General features: G+C 43.4%; 2 protein-coding genes across 2 annotated transcripts in view; one reads left to right on the top strand and one right to left on the bottom strand.

The window, feature by feature from the left end:
- Window positions 1-1,702, bottom strand: part of GSG1L2 (GSG1 like 2) — a 66,288-nt gene extending 64,586 nt beyond the window's left edge. Inside the window, exon 1 of the mRNA XM_048818035.1 lies at window positions 1,391-1,702. Within this exon, the coding sequence (XP_048673992.1) occupies window positions 1,391-1,685 (295 nt within the window). The 5' untranslated portion in view covers window positions 1,686-1,702. The remainder of the gene's footprint in view (window positions 1-1,390) is intronic.
- A 9,669-nt stretch (window positions 1,703-11,371) lies between these two features.
- GLP2R (glucagon like peptide 2 receptor) overlaps window positions 11,372-16,923 on the top strand; it is a 124,821-nt gene continuing 119,269 nt past the window's right edge. The window contains exon 1 of the mRNA XM_048818031.2: window positions 11,372-11,651. Coding sequence (XP_048673988.2) covers window positions 11,547-11,651 — 105 coding nt within the window. The 5' untranslated portion in view covers window positions 11,372-11,546. The remainder of the gene's footprint in view (window positions 11,652-16,923) is intronic.

The raw sequence follows: 16,923 nt of genomic DNA, 5'->3' as shown, positions 1-16,923 counted from the left end.
CCAGCCTCTTGCTCTCACAAATGAGTCTCAAACCTCCCTCCCAGCCCCCATACAGATCCTCTGACCAAAGCTCATTAAATTGATTCCAATCAGCTTGTCCTTTCAGCCACTCACAGCACAAGATACAAAAGCTCTCTCGCCTCTGCAGTCTACAGGGATCACTCCCTCCAGAATGTCTCTGTTTCCCATCTCCTAGGCTTTGTTCTGTCTTAACAGAGGGGCGCCTCTGCTGATCCCTGTTGTTTACAATTTAAGATGTCAAGCCCAGTGCACAGCAGAACTGGGATCCCCAGATTTATGGCTGCTAGTTGCTGAGGGTTTGATGTTTATATGTCTGGAGTGATCTGACTCTTCTGTTGTCTTTTTTCTGTTTCTCTCTCTCTTTGGGACTACAGGGGCAGTACATGTAGTAACTTGGAAATCTGGATTTATAATGCGCACCATACTTGTACTAAATAAACAGCCTTATCTTACAAAGATCCAAGATCAATCAACAGTGTCATTTTATGGCAAACTAATTTCATTCTATGCCATCTTGGTGTTTAGTGTTACTCAGATTGGGGCTAGTTTATGTACAAGCATTTATGATGAATAAATGGCCAAGTTATTCTTCAGCAGGGAAAAAATGCTCCTTCTGCCTTTCTTTAGGAGTGACAGCATCATGATGAAAAGAAAATGATCAAATTTCATCTTCTTAGCGGGAGGCACAGAGAATGAGGAACCCCAAAAAGAAAATCCATTTCTTTCACAATAAAATGTCATTCTTAGCACAAAACCAGGGCTTCTCTTGAAATTCTTTACCTAGGAAACACTCCTCACGTTTCTGTAGTATTTACACAAGATCTGCTGTAAATTAATACAATATGTACATTAACACGACATTTTAAAATAAGAAATAACATTGCCCTGCCTATTCTGCAATCAGGGATCTAAAGAGATTATTCCCATCAGACATGTTTGTTTTAATCCAGTTCACAGATATTAGAAAAGTAAAAAACAATTTCAAACCTTCTTTCTCATTAAAAGCCTTTTAACTTGCTGCTCTTACCATAAGAGCAAATATTGTTAATTTCTAATGGTGGTAGCCCTAATCAGTTAATGCTCATCTAACCATCTAATGCTAATCACTGAAATCGAGAATCTGCACTGCAGTCTGCTGTTCTAAACTTCATAACAGTTATTTCTAAGGGTTTATTTGAACATGTTTCTGTCCAATCCTTCCTGAAGCTTTGGATCTTCTCCCTCTGGAGAAGTGGCACCCTTGTGCTGATACCTTTCCCCCTCAATAAACAAACAGCACTAAAGCAGCAGAAGAACAGGGAACAGGAGATAATCAGGAAGCATTTTGGCTAAACACTTTTTGAAGTAAATGTGTCTGGCTGTCACTCACCTTCCCCATTAATAATCTCCTCACATGAATACCAGATGCCAGCGTGAAACTTTCGGTCAATGAACTTGTCATCGCCTGTCTCCCAGATATACTGAACGGCGTTGCTATTGTTCAGACCAGAGCTATTGAAGCGGATGCAGTGAGTCCCTTTCCCCTGATCTTTACAGAAAGGTTTTGCAACTTTTCTTGTCCCTTCACACCAGTAACTGCTGCTAAATGCTGTGATAGAAAAGATTAACGAGAGGAAATTGAGGGAGAGTGCTGCTGAGGCTCTCTGCCGTCTGTCCATGCCCATGTCTGAAATCTGCCTACTTGCAGGGCCAGCATCAGTGTTAAAGTGTGCTGAAAAAGCCAGGGATAATGCTTTTCATCTGGTTGTATGGGGAAGCATCCACTGAAATTCACTCTTCAGTTCTGGATTTCCACCAGTGAATTGTACCAGTTTGGTAGTTAAGATGATAAGCAGAAATTGTAGGCTCATTGTTCGGCAAGAAAGAAAACAGGACACAGCAGATCTGTCCAGCCAGTGAAACCTGTGCAGGAAATGTAAAGGGGGGAAAGGATACTGGGAGTGTGTCTGTTGAATCAGAAGACTCAGGGATTAGTCTGTATCAGAAAAAAATAAAATAAAATAAAAAAGAGGAGTCCTTGTGGCACCTTAGAGACTAACATATTTATTTGGGTATAAGTTTTCATGGGTTATCCCAGGCACAGGTGTGTGATACAGACAACATTCCTGACTAGGGAGGGCAGCTCAGGCTTCAGAACATCTTGTTAAATTTAATACTAATTATGGAAGGAGTGAATGTTATTTGTAGGGAGATTCTTAAGGAGATGAGCCCTATCCCTGAGATGGAGCATGGGGAATCCTCCATAGCCCAGGGGGACAGGAAAACTGCCTGGAACCATACCAATTACAAAGGCAAGAAGTATGTGTTTGCCTTTGTCATTAATGGAGCCACTGCAGTCTGCCCCCAGTACTGCAAAGTGTCTCCATGGAATGCAGTTTGGTGAAGCAGTGCAGAGGGCTGAATTGCCCGAGGTGCCATTCCCTCTGCACTGGTGCCAATCCTGACCCTTCCTCAGGAAAAGAAAGAGCTGGCTGGGGTACAATCCAAACAAGTGAAGAGATGCGTCACCTCTTTCTCTGTGACCCTGATTGCCTCACAAGGCCTTGCTATTGAAGCTGTCTTCAACAAGTCAGCAACAAGCAAGCACTCTATGTCTATGTACTGGGCAGCCCTGGTCCAACGCTTTGGGTCCTGGAGCCTGCGTGCAACATCATAGACTTCCACTGTTCTCCACCAGTCTTGGTTAATGCCCGGTAAGGTGACTCCACATTCTTCCTAGCCCTGAATATCCATTTGTTTTCTGAAATCTCCAGTCCTGTTCTGGAACAGTCAGGGGAATTTTAAGATTTGTTGTTCCTTTAAAACGTAAGAATCCAACAGTTTGTTATTTTAACTGGAATTACCAAACAGTTGAGTTCAAACACAGCACTGGATTAGTTTAGATTAAAAATAAAACAAGTGTATTTAATTGCACAGAGAGATTTTAAGTGAATGCAAATATAAGGATTAAAGTCAGAAATGGCTACAAGAGAAGTAAAGATAAAATATTTTCTAGTAACTAAAACTTAACAAGCTAGTCTGGGTTCAAAGTAAGTTCCTCACCACATGTTTCCATCAAAATGTCTGACTGAGCTACTGATGAAGGATGCCTCCAGATTAAAAATCTATTTCCATCTGTGAGGTAGGCAACATGGAGTCTGTCTTGAAGGAAGTTTCCTGTTGCTTCTTACCAGCTAGAATTGTGTCTGCTAAAATGCAAGTTTTTTAGTTCCTGCCCCCTCGGGTGCAATGGACATTAGACATGTGATTGTCTATTTCCTCCCCGCCATTATAATGTGAGGTTTACCTCCACCCCTTGCGAGTTTGATGGGTCTTTTTATGCAAAATGTAAATACATTCTGAGTGTGATTCAAAGTACTATAGAAGTAATTACCAGGTGGAGAAGCCACATTCTTTTTCTGAGGTGGGGCAATTCCTGCTTGGCTGACAAAACACATCTTAAAAATGATAATTTCAGTTTATATCCATAACTTTGATCAGTTGCTTGCACCTACATTATGTGATTATATTAATAACCAGTGAGTCATGAGCTTCACTGAGACCTTGCATGACACTTACCAGATACATTTCATACATTAAAGAACTGGGGTACACTTGAACTGGTTAAACCAGCTGCAATTCATTACCAGATATATGGGTGCCTCTTGCCCTCTGTCTTTTGGCTGTCATGCAGTGACTGTCCCTCTGGTGTATCTGAATAGACTTACAAAGTTTCAGGAAGCAGCAAACCTGGAAACATCTGCACTCTCCACCATGGACGATGCAGCAGCAATCTCTCCTCTCCCCAAAGTGTCAGTCTACCTTGACAACTTTTACAGACACTGCTCTCATCTCCTCCTGTTTGACATTGCAAGTGCTGCAGAAGTCTTCCAAAGGGTTCTGCAAAGTCTTGTTTGGAGCAGCTGTTGCTGTGTAAACCTGTGAGGTGTGGCTGCACAGAGTAAAGCAGTCACCTTCATATTGAGCGGTGGTCTCCCATCGTAAGGGACAGTAAATGAGCTGCAGGCTGCAGTGACCAGCTGGCTCGGGGTTATGTTGTGATAGGGTTATGTAATTTTTAAATAACAATATTTGTGTTGTTCAATACAAGTCTCCGCATGAAACTGTAGGAAGCAGAAGTGTCACTGGATGACAGCTGAATTTGAGAAGTCTGAGGCAGACCGTAAGGGGAAAGGTAAAACATGCAAGTGAGAATATTGAACAGAAGTTAAAAAGAGACAAATGTGTCCTTTTATTCTCAGTGCATGTGATTGATACAGAAGGGTTAAGGGTAGATCCACAAAACATCAACGGTTAGTTCTGACTGTTTTTCACAGGCTGAGCTGGTAGTGCTGCCTGTAGTTAAGTTTGTCAGACACTTTCCATTATAAGCCCTAATTTCCGTTGCTTATAGCTTTGCCAAACTTTAGCTGTTTGGGCTGAAGTTGCCAGTGCTGGGTGTCTGACTCAGGCAGAATATTTTTGGAAAATTTCAGCAAAAATGGTTAAAGCTGTTTCTGAGACTAAGTGTAATGGGGTTTGCTATTCACTGCTGAGGCACCTCCTTGTGGTTCATCTCTCTCTGGAGTCAGGTCACCCTCTCTCTTCACGATTTTGGGTGTTCCCTCTTCATGACAGTCCTCCAGCCAGGTCACTGTAGTTTTTCCATTGTGGAGGTATCAAAGTTCTACTCAACAAAATGTCTCTCACTTGCTCCACTGCCCAATCTGTGCCACTTCCCCATTGGCTGATAGGGGAACGCGGGGCCGGGACCATTCTCTAGGTTCCAGCCCTAGGACCCTATGACTAACAACTCAATCCCAGACCTTGTCATGGTTTCCATGGCCTCCTTCCTACTTTTCCTCATCTTCTAGACCAGTGGTTCTCAAAGCCGGTCCGCCGCTTGTTCAGGGAAAGCCCAGGCCAAGGGACGTGCTGGCCGCCCTTCCCGCAGCCCCCATTGGCCTAGAGCAGCGAACCGCGGCCAGTGGGAGCCGCGATTGGCCGAACCTGCTGACACAGCAGGTAAACAAACTCGTCTGGTGCGCTGGGGCTTTCCCTGAACAAGCGGTGGACCGGCTTTGAGAACCACTGGTCTAGACCACCTTCTCTGCTCCCTGTGGCTACCATCTTTAGTAACCTGCACCCTGGTACTAACACCTGCTGCAGCGGCAATGCTGCAGCACTGAATGTTGTCCTGGGGAGACAGACGGCCAATGAAAGGGCAGCTCGAGCTGGGCTGGGGGCTTGGAATCTGCCTGAAGCACACAGTTGGAAGTTGCTGTTGAAGAAGAATTGAGATGCTGAGCTAGGGATGAACTGGCGCTGGGGGTGGAGGTGAGGTGATAAAATAAAAGAAGAACAAAAGAATAAAAGCAGGGGGCTGGGAAGTGAGAAGGAGGGAAGAAGGAAAATAGGAAAGGTTTCAGATCAGGAGAAGCAGAAAAAAACAGACCTGGGTATGTGAACAGGTGCTATTAGAGAAGGGACGTAGAGGGAAATAAAATCTACAGGCTTACCAGAGAGAGAGTACCAAGGGGAAAAAAAACCTGAAAGGAAATATAAATGGTGAAAAATGAAAGTGATCAAAAAGCTGTGTGGTGTGAGGTGAAAACAGACCCTGAAAACAGTAAACAAGAAACCCACCCACAAACGAGCTAAAGTACCTGAACAGAGAGAATGACTATTGGAACATCTATTGATGGAATACAGTTCAAAGGTACCTAATGGACAAGTGAGGGTCCACTAGGTGAAGAAAACCCACTGTGGATAAACCCGGTGAAAAGAGGCACAGCCACAGGAACATCGAATCTAAGGAGCACTTCAAGCTGAAGAGAAGCAAAGAACAGGACAGCAAGAGTGGAGCTGGACATGACACAGTCTATTATTAAGTAATTTTTTAATTCTTGACAATAACAATGCAGTTGGTACTAACTGCACAGTGTGTACAAGCTCACAAAGGTTAATGAGTGGGTAGCAATAGTTTATTAGTAGTAATGGTAAGTCTTTGGTAATGGTCTATATTATTTCTGCTCCTGATACAATTTTGGGGTTTTCCCTGATAAAGTTCTAAAAATTTAAAATGATCCCTTTTGTTTTGGTTTGCCTTTGCCTCTCCTCCCAGTTACCCCTACCCTTGCTGAGCCAGGTCACCACACACCCCTCTCGCAGGTTCTTGCCAGAGTCTGTATTCCCAGGCAGGATCCCAGAGTTTTCTCCCCCCGTATGACTTCTACTGGTCTCTTACCCACTCACCTCCTCTCGAGGGAGTGACTGCAGGGTTTCTTCCAGCAGCCCCCTTCTTTCTCTCACTTTCTGGTTAGATACCAGCCCAGCCTGCCCCTGCCAGGATGGGCTTCACCATCAGTTAGTGCTTCTCAGCCCTGACTCTCCTTCGGGTGCAGTCTGTCACTGGGCCAGTTGGCACTTTCCTACTCAGGCCATGTGTGGGGTAGACACCCCATCACACCCAGACTTGAGGGAAATATGTTGTGCCCCTGCAGTGAGGGAGAGAAAAAAGCAGCCTGACTGAAATGGAGAGGGGTGAGGAATGGGGGGCAGGGGTTTGCAGGAACCAGAGGGTGCAAGAGAGAGAGGTCGGGAAGATCAAAGGTACAGGAGCCTGTGGGGGAGGGGGAGGGGAGTGGATTGGAGCAGAGGGAGGGAGAGAGTTAAGGATGGGAGCATATAGGAACCAGGGGTGAGGGAGTAGTGGGTGTATAGAATCATAGGATACATCTACACTGCAGCTCAGAGCGTGCTTCTCACTGGAAGTGCCCAGCCACTCGCTCTGCGTGAGCTAGCAGGCTAAAAGTAGAAGTGCAGCTAGGGGTGGCCCAGGCAGTGGCTTGGGCTGGCCATTGGATATGTACCCAGAGGGTCTGTGAAGGTTTGTACTCAGGCAGTCAACTTGAGCTGCCACCCCTGCTACCGCCTACACTGCTATTTTGAGCACAGTAGCTCAAGCAGAACTGTCACGTATCTTTTTACTTGCACTGGGAAGCACGCTCCTAGCTACAGCGCAAACATAGGAAGGGTGGCAATTAGGGAGGGCATGGGGGGCTCCCGCCCCACCCTGAGTTTCATACAGGAGGCGGGTTCCCAGATGGACCTCTTAACTGCACAGAATTAGTGTGGAATGTGAGTTCAGCAGAGGAGAGGTGCTTCTTGCAGCTTGTGCCCTTGGGGGAGGGAGTCAGTGTTTTGTTTACAAACAGAGGCAGGGTGATTAAGAGAAGAAAGGGCTGGTGATTAAATTAAGGATCTGGACATCCTTAGATGAACCTGGAAAACAGGAATCCCTCTATGGTGGGGAGGGGGGCGGTTTGAAGAGAGAAACAGGGGACTCAGAAGAAATACAGCCAAGCCCTCTGATCCAAGTTTACATTCAGAAAAGAGGGAGATGTGAGGGGGGTATGTGAAAAGAAGGGGCCAAATCCCAGGGAAGGGATAGCAGTGATATAGAGAAGTTCCCATTCTACCTGTGGTACTTATGTGGCCCATCACCATGGTATCTGAGTGCCTCCCATCACAGCCCCTCAGTGGGGTGGAGCAGTGCTGTTATCCCTATTGTACAGATGGAGAACTGAGGGACATGCTAGGGTGACCAGATGTCCCGATTTTGTAGGGACAGTCCCAATATTTGTGGCTTTGTCTTATGTAGGCACCAATTACCCTCCACCCCCTGTCCCAGTTTTTCATACTTGCTCTCTGGTCACCCTAGGACACACAGACTAAAGGCCAGATTTTCAAAGGCACCTAGTGGGAAAATGTCGTCCCTGAGCCAATGCATATATGATGTGTAACTCTGGATAAGATGGCTCCGATATTTAAGTATGAAGTGTACAGTTACTGACCACAGAAGTTATCACATGTTCACTGTGATGTTAATATCTACGAGTGGAGACACTAATGGCAATAGTTTTACTTGATTAACATCTAGAAGATTTGACCCTCCAACTTTCTTTCAAGTGGAAGAGCTGCCCAAGCTTCTGTGCTGTTTATTTTCCTTTCCTGACTGCAGTGGCCCTGAGATATCTCAGAAGTCTCAATTTTTTTTCTCAACTTCAAAATGTGGAATTGTCTTGGTGTTTGGTTTTAAATATTCACCTGCGAAAACTGCAACTCAAGCACTGTAGTGTTGTGTTTAACATGCTTCTGGAAAGTAACTCATGATAATTATTGTTTTCCTTAAAGCCCCAGCTTCTGGAGTCAAGTGTATATGTGATTATTTCATCCTTTATTCGTAAAGAGAAATGAAGTTTCTAGCCCTTGTGCCTGTGGACAAAGCTTCAAAATGTGGCCCCAGTTCACTGTAAAGGCTCAAAAAGCAGAATTTAAATAAAAAGAACATCAAATCTATTATTTTTACATAATCTCATTATCTGTAAAGCCAATCTCATGATTTTTGGTGAGCCTGATTCATGATGTTTGAACATTTGGGGTTGGCAATACTATGAAAGTGACATGACAGTGTCAGTTTCACACTTGTTTAAAGTCAGTTTCTACTCTATTATTAGTAGTGGGGTAACACCCCTAGAGTCCCAGGCAGGTGCAGTATAAACTCACAGGGCCTTGCCCTAGTAGGATGTTTCCAAAAGTAAAATGATCTATTCCAAGCTTGATGAACTGCAAAAAAGTAATAGAAAGTAATCTAGATTTTTCTACAATTGTTTCAATTGCTGTATTCAAGAATTAGTAACAAAATATGAATACACATTAAAATTTTAAACCTAACCAGTGTCCCTTATGTGGATTGACAAGAGATGTCAGAACATGTTAGTATTAGAGCTGAGTGGGTCGAATATGTATTAAATTTTATTTTTTTATATAGGAATTAGAAATTATTATCTGAGAGGAGCACTGTATCTAAGTTATTATCTGGAAAAAAAACAGAGTTTTCAGGTACCCAAGTAGCCTCCGGAATCACACTTAAAGTTGCCACCCAAATCCCCCCCAAATCTGAAATGGTGCCCCTGAAACATAGCCATGGATGAAGGGGTCAAGAGCTAGGAGAGACTGAAGATAGGATGAGTGGGGGAGAAAGACAGGAGCTGAGATGGGGTGGACAAGATCAGAGAGGGATGGAAGCATGGGGGAAGAAAAGCCTGTGGCTACTACAGCATACTCCCCTAGAGAACCTAAAATGGACCAGAGGCATCCCGAGTCTCACCACTCCTCTGTTGTCAGCAAAGAGCTGTGAAACTCCCTGGGAAAGTGTGCGGCTCATTCCCCGTCTAGTGGCGGCTCCACATAGAGGACAACATCCTACTACAGATACAGATACAATGGTCAGGGAGGCAAGTCCACTTCCCCTCCTCCAGTAGAACCTGGGGTGTCACTTCAGTGGACCCCAACTTTCAACTCACTAAGAGGTGGGACAAACACAGGAAATCATCTGTGGGGTAGGAGATTGTCCCCAAGGAGGGAAATGGTTTTGTTGTATGCACATGGTGTAGGAGAGGGGACAGACACCCAGACAAATATTGCCAGGACTCAGGAGTCTGGAGGGTGGGAAAGAATGGGTAACCATGGCCCAGGAATAACTGCTTGAGTAAGACTCACTCTGCAGGGGGCCAGTCCTGTCTTGACCACCCAGGCTATCAAGGAGGTGCTTGATCACCACCCCAGCAGGAGGGAAACCCCAGTGGACAGCCCTGACGGCTGATATACCAGGGAATGAGGGATCACTGCCCACCTCAGTCCCTAGGAGGATCAGGTCCCAGCTTCAGACCCACAAGTTCTGGGGCAAGCGAGTCCATGTGAGAACTTCCCATCTGTGCTGCGAGCATCCCTGTACATTATGGTGTAAAGGGCAGAGGGTAACTTGGCAGATATGAAGGGTTCTCTTTAATTAGTGATAACAGTATATCTGGATCTGTCATTAGCACGGTGTGCCTGTATCGTACTCTGGGGTGGGGATTTCGCCTCTGGGTCTGACAGGGTAACAGCACCTGCTCAGCTGGTGAAAGAAGGAGCAACCCACTCTAACAGTCACCTGACAGTTTGCACTTAAGGTCTGTAAGGCCCACCCCCAACAGCTATGATTGGCTAGGAACAGGAGGGCGGAATTTCCCTCCTAAATTCCCACCAATGCCACCCCTCTCTTTACTGGGCTGGGATGGAGAGAATTGATCAGCTAACAGGCCAACAGACTCTCTTTGGGAGAAAAGGATGTCACTCCTGAATGGAGACAGCAGGGATACTGGTGACTGGAGTTACTGGAGGGAAAGGTTGTCACTCCAGAACTAAGAGAGGAGATTGGCTGGGGATCATCAGGATGACTCTGGGCCAGTCACCTAGCCCCAGGGGCAGGATGGCAATGATGGGCACTGGAGACTTTCTCTTTCTGTACGAGAAGTCACATGGTACGTCTACACTGCAAAGAAAGGTGTGATCTCAGCAACTCAGGTTGGAATAGCAGTGAAGACACAGCTCTTAACTTGGTTTAGCTGTTTGAGTTCCCCCTATAGGTGCTGAATGATCTCTGCATCGTTCAGGGCTAGGCCCTGACTCTAGGCACAGCCCTGAGCAGGAGATGGGGACACATGCTAACCAGGAGGAGCACCCAGCTAGTTGCTGGAACTAGGAATGTGGGGGGTACTGCCTCACCCCGGCTTGAAGTGATTTCCATTATAAACAGGGTTCACAGTTTGGTTCAGTGGTTCTCAGCCCCCCACTATAAAAATTGTTCCAGCATCCCTGGCACCAACAGACTTGGGCCTCAGAGGCAGCTGTCAGGGTCACAATGCCGCCCTCGGGGTAGTAATTTATTGCCAGCCTGTCCCAGGAGGAAATTACTTGCCCAGCTCATTGCTCTGACTCAGCTACACTGACCAGTAAGTGCAGAGGGGAGGCAAAGCGCCATTTATTTCCTGCTCTCTTCCACCCTCCATGCCCACCTGCTCAGTGGGGCTGTAAGAAAGACATCCCGAGATTAATAATAAAACTGTAAGAGGTGGCAATACACGTTCCATGTCACCATCCTGCCCTCTGTGTGCAGACTGGGTGATGTGTGCTCCATGCGGATCAAAATAAACCTGGCGTGGCTGCCTCCAGTGCACCATTTAATCTGTGTCCTGGTTCGCCAGAGATTCTGTGCAAAGATTTTTCTTTGTATTTACCTAGCGTTTGTATTTGAACGGCAGAGGAGGTTTTTGAATGTACAAGGGTCTGGATTCTGCTCCCACTAAAGTCAAATGGCAGAATTCCCATTATGTTCTATGGGAACAGGATCAGCCGCTTAATGTGTAATACTTTCGCTAATTCTCATTGGCTGACAAACAACAGAAAGCAGACAAGCTTGTGAAGTTTAGAGTAAATTCCCTTTGCCTTTACACAGAGAAACAAAAGGAAGTCAGAGTCTCAAAACTGGTTCAACAGATTTGTTGGCTTGATTAAATTCAGACCCAGGAAATAGTCACAGTTGTGAAATTGTCTGTAATTTTAGAAGTGCAGGCAGTAAACTTTTCACGGAACAAGGTGGGGAATTGGCTCTATCGTACAGCAAGAGCACAGCACATAACTCTTGAACCAAGTCTGCCGTTATGGGTATCTTCACACAGTCTGGTCTCTGCTCCAACATGTGGTTCTCTTCCAGAGCATCTCCTGGAGCTGTTTCTATTGTTATGACACTGTTTGTGGTAAAACAGGTAAGAAAGTTTAATGATCAATGATTGATTTTAAAACCTAGACAGTCCTTTCACCTAGCATTTTAATATGCATAAATGGTACTTGTTTAGCAATTTGTTAAGCATTTCAAAATGCAAAAAGAGTGCTATTGATTTATAAGCCCTAGCATGTTATTTCCCAATTTACTGCTCTTATCCAGGTCATATATTAATGTTTTCCTATTTTAATGCTGGTTTTTATATTGAATATATTGTTTTTGAATTTCCTTTATAAAGGCTGTTTTAATATTAACAGACATTGTGTTAACTACCAAATCTGAGTATCAATTTTAAAACTGTAGTCTGTTTACAAAAGGCAGCAAAAATACATACAGTATTTACATTAGCTTCTTTTGCAAAACACTACATTTTCTTTAAATACAGTGAAAGATTTTAATAAGATCACATTTTAATTTTTACCATAGATTATTGACATATGTAGAATATAGAAGAGTTTGAAACATTTCTTCTCAACGGGTTGCCATAAAATTCACTTCAAGGAAATTTTTATTTTTTTTAAAAAAGGCTATATCTGTAGTGAGCTAGGCAGATTTTTTTTTAACAGTTTCATAAAGTATAATGGTAAATTTCATTCTGTTCTGACTGAGATTAAAACACAGATTTAAGATTCCTGTGAGTAAAAAGAAAGTTAAATTTTCTCCTATCTGAATATAACTGACAGATTTACTGAGGGAAGCATATCTTGTTGAATACATTTCATGGAGTTTTGTTTTACTTTTGCTTCTAAAATTTGTATGAATAAATAATACAAAGTCAATGAGTATCACCAAGGCTTTGAATTTTTGAATGAACAAAATCATATTGCACTCAGACAATTCTAACCACGCAAATGATTTCACAGAGATTCACTTAAAACTGAATCATCACTGTACTTTCTAAGACATATCAAATCATGAGGACACATGGGGTGAAATCCTGGGCCCGGGGAAGTCAAAAGTAAAACTCATTAACTTCAATGAGGCCAGGATTTCATCCCTGTTATATTTTCCATCCATATTCTCAGTAATAACATCAGCTTTGATTCATTTATAATACTGTAATAAACTTGAAGCATGTCTTGGTGAGGAAGAAGCAATTGTAATTTTTCACATCCATGTCCCCCTGATAGACAGGTAGATTAAGGGAATGGTTACAAATATTAGTAACTATTTAAACTTTTGGAGCTTTTTCGGAGCCTATGTAGTACTTTTTTGTTGTTTACAGCCTGTGATCATTCAGTCTGACTGGCCAACAATTTCTCAGCATATTCCAAATAAAGAATATTCCAGCATTAAGTAGCATATTCCAAATAAATTTGTATTACTTTATTTCACCTTCATTTTAACAAGATTCACAGGGCGAAATTTTGACCCCTCTGAGGTCAGTGGCAAAACTCCCATTGACTTCAATGGGGCCAGGCTTTCACCCATAGATTTTAATGTCAGAAGAGATCATTATGATCTGACCTTCTGCGTAACATGGGATGGAAAATCTACCCAGTGATTCCCACATCAATGCTATAATTTCTAGTTGAGCTAGACCATATCTTTTAAAAAGAGACATCCAGTCTTGATGTAAAGATTCCAAGTGATGAAGAGGTCCCAATTAAGTTGTTCAAAAGGTTAATTATGCTCACTGTTAAAAATTTGTGCCCTATCTCTAGCCTGAATTTATCTAGCTTCAGCTTCCAGACACAGGATCTTGTTCTGATTTTGTCTATTAGATTAAAGAGCCCACTACTAGCAGAAATGTTCTCCCCATGTTGGTACTTACGGACTGTGATCAAGTCACTCTCACTTTTGTAACAGATATGGCAACCTCCTGAAATATCCTGAACAAACCTTATTGAATTAAGTTAAACCGTACTGAATTAGGTTTAAGTATTTTAGGAGTTTGTTTGAAAAATGCAAATGTTTATGCATTATTGTGGGATTGTCTGGAACTTCTTTTGGAGGAAGACACAATTAATCTCTGAGATGATGGCTGAGGAGCCGGGAGTCTTGAGCTGGTGCCCTTGCTGGACCACAGAAGGGGAATATAGGTGCAGTTGCTCTGAACTGTGACAACCCTTTCTTGGATAAGCTTTCTCAGTCCCTCACTTTTAGGTGGGTTTTCCAGACCTCAAATCTTTCTTGTAGTGCTTTTCTCAATCCTTTCCAATTTGTCAGTATTATTTACTCAAAATAATTGTCCAGTAATAGTATCACTAATGCCATATACAGCAACAATACCACCTCCCTACTTGATATTCCCCTGCTAATACATCCATGAATTTCATTAGCCCCCTTAACCAGAGCATGGCATTGGGAATTTGTATTCAGTTGGTTTACCCCATGATACCTAAATTCTTTTCTGAGTCATTGCTGTCCCAGAGGTGTAACCTGCATTCCTGGCTCCTGGGAGTATTAAAATGACTATTGTTCAAATGAACCCAGCTTTCACATTGCTCTTTGTAGCTGACTTGTGCTTATCATTATGGATCACTCCACCACAAGTTGTGTCCCCTGCAAACTTCACCACTAATGATTTTATGTTTTCTTCCAAATCATTGATAAAGATATTGGCTAGCATTAGGTCAAGCGCAGATCCCGAGGGAACTCAACTAAAAAAACCCTCATTGGATGATGACTCCAGATTTACAATTACCTTTTGAGATCTATAGCTCAGGAGGCTGTTTAATATATTTAGTATATGCTGCACTGATTTTGTATAGTGCTACTCTTTTAATCAGAATGTCATGCAGCACTAAGTCATGTGTCTCACAGAAGTTTATGCTGTCAACAGTTACCAGCTACTGCTGTTTCAATTTCTCTATATATGAAAGCTTGCAACCGAATCAGAAAATGTGATGAATCTGTGTCCTTGTACCTTTAAACGTCCTGCCCCTTCTGTGGTGGGTGCTGTCCAGAACCTCTTTCTCAGCATGTGCAGTGACAGCTGGGACTAGAGAGGATCCAGGTAGCAGTTCTGAGAGCTTTCCCTGTATTTCCTTGGTCATTTACCCCTGTTTGTTTATTGTAAACCAAACTTGTGTCAATTAAATGGAGCCACTTTTTCTACGAATGCGTCATCTCCATTTACTTGCCTCTTAAGATGAAGTTCACTGACCAGTGGATGTCCCAAGAATCTCTCCTGGTCGCCTGCATTTTGGGGCCCACATCAGGGAAAAGCCAAGATGTTTTTTGTCCTGGAAACAAACATTCCTTTCTCATGGCTCTTATAAATATTCTCTCCTTATCTTGCAAGTCCATCATGTGAAGAATAATTAGTCTTTCCACTCCAGGGGATTTAAAGTATGGGCGGCTCACAGTCATGAGCCTGAAGCTGGCCTGGGAGCAGTGCTGGGGAAAACAAGGAGCTGGGGAAACAGTCCTCTCTGAGCTATTTCAAACTTCATGCTCCCAGAAAAGAAAGCTCAAATCCCCTCTGTCTAGCACTGAAAGCTTTCATGCTGGCAGGCTTTTAGCACAAGACAGTGGAAGCTGGAGCACTGGTCAAAGCATTATTTGCTCAGCACTGCACCTCCACTTTTCTTTTAGACCCTCTCTCAAAACCTTCAACCAGTCTCCAGTCCTGGCTCATTAAACATCTTATTTGCATACACTAATTCTGGGGGATTTGGAAATTCACATTAAAAAAACTTCCTTAATTGAGAGTTATGGTTGCTGATGGGTATTTCCTGAGAAAGAAACACTAAAAAGCAAGGATATCTTAAGGCAATATTCACACCCAGAACAAAACCATTTTCTAAGCATTAACTCACTGCCATTATGACAACACCAACCCTTTCTGACACACTCCTTTCCATTCAACAACGCTATTACCCTCAGCACACACTGAAGAACTGAAAATCACACAGAAACTTTGCAAAGGTGGGTATGAATGAGAAGCCCCATTTAAGAGATAGGTTTTAACAACTATTATTCCTGTTTTACAAACATTACAGACAGTCAATAGATCTGCTATGTTGTTCTAACATGCTCTGAATCTAATGGATAAGATACAGATATGTCCCCAGGAGGCTACTTGTGTGGACTCACACAATCTTCTGGATCTCAGTTACTTTGGCCCAGATTTTTAAAGGTATTTAGGCGTTGCTGTGCGGATGGGACCTTCTGATCAGGATTATAAATCCTGGGTTTCCCTGAGGAGCACTTAGCCGTCAGCCAGGAGTGGAGTCTACAGCACACTGAAGACCAGACATGTGTGCAGTGCAGCCTATCAGCTTTTGGCATTTCACCAAAACTGTTCGCAACCCAGACAACGTACATTGTATATGTGCAAATGGCAATTTTTCAGAAGCATTCAACTCAGCCAAATGGAAATGGATTTTCCTTGGAAAACTGAAAGGTGCCTCTTCACTGTAAGGACTGCTGCTTTAAAGGAAGCTTATGTTCAGCCTCCCTTCCAGAAACCATCTCTTGATGATGACAACTTGGACAATAACTGACCAGCATCAAATTGTTTGTTCTTGGTTATGATTGTAAGAAAGGTCATGGCAAGTGTCCTTGGAGTTTCTGGATGCCTCTGGTTTCCTGGCCTCTGGCAGGATATCTACCAGGGCTTGGCATAGAGACTGGTCTCATTACAATGACTGATGATCTTCTCCTGGCAGTGGATAAATAAAGATCAAGCATCCATGCCGATATTAGATTTATCAGCAGCCTTGACCCATGGATTAGGAGTAGGTTTGGAAGAATTAGATTTTTATCAGTAAATGTCAGTAAAAGTTGATTTTACTGTACGCACACAAACCAATGAAAAAATATTTCCATCAGTAATAATCTAAATTTACAGATAGGCTAAGTAAGCAAAATGCTGCTTGAGAACTTAGAGAGTTTGACTTAAGGATATTGACTTTGTATATTTTGATAGTTTGTGTTTTAGTGGTGTAAGGCACAGAGTGTCCTTAAACCCAGGCCTGCAGAGCAGCTAGGCAACAAACACCTCCATGCTGCCACCCACCAGCAGCTGTAACCAGCTCACACTCCTCTCCCCTTGCCCCACTGCTGACACAGACCACAGAAAGTCCTGCCTCAAGGGGTCTGACAGGCAGCAGCCCTATGGCTCCTGATTGGCTCCCCGCCCTATATAAACACAAGGGTCATTCTGGGAACTGTCCAGGCAACAGTGTGGATTTTCTGTAGCTGTCATGGCCATTCCTGCTCTTGAACTCCTGGTTTAGACCTCAGCTTGACTTGGACCTTGTTTCTTGACTCAGACCTTGAAACCTTTATCGAACTCTGATCCTTGA

The sequence above is a fragment of the Caretta caretta genome, chromosome 14 (genome assembly GCF_965140235.1).
Source record: "Caretta caretta isolate rCarCar2 chromosome 14, rCarCar1.hap1, whole genome shotgun sequence".
In the NCBI taxonomy this organism is placed as follows: Eukaryota; Metazoa; Chordata; order Testudines; family Cheloniidae; genus Caretta; species Caretta caretta.
Note: the sequence above shows the minus strand (reverse complement) of the source record. Positions and strands in the feature narration are given on the sequence as shown.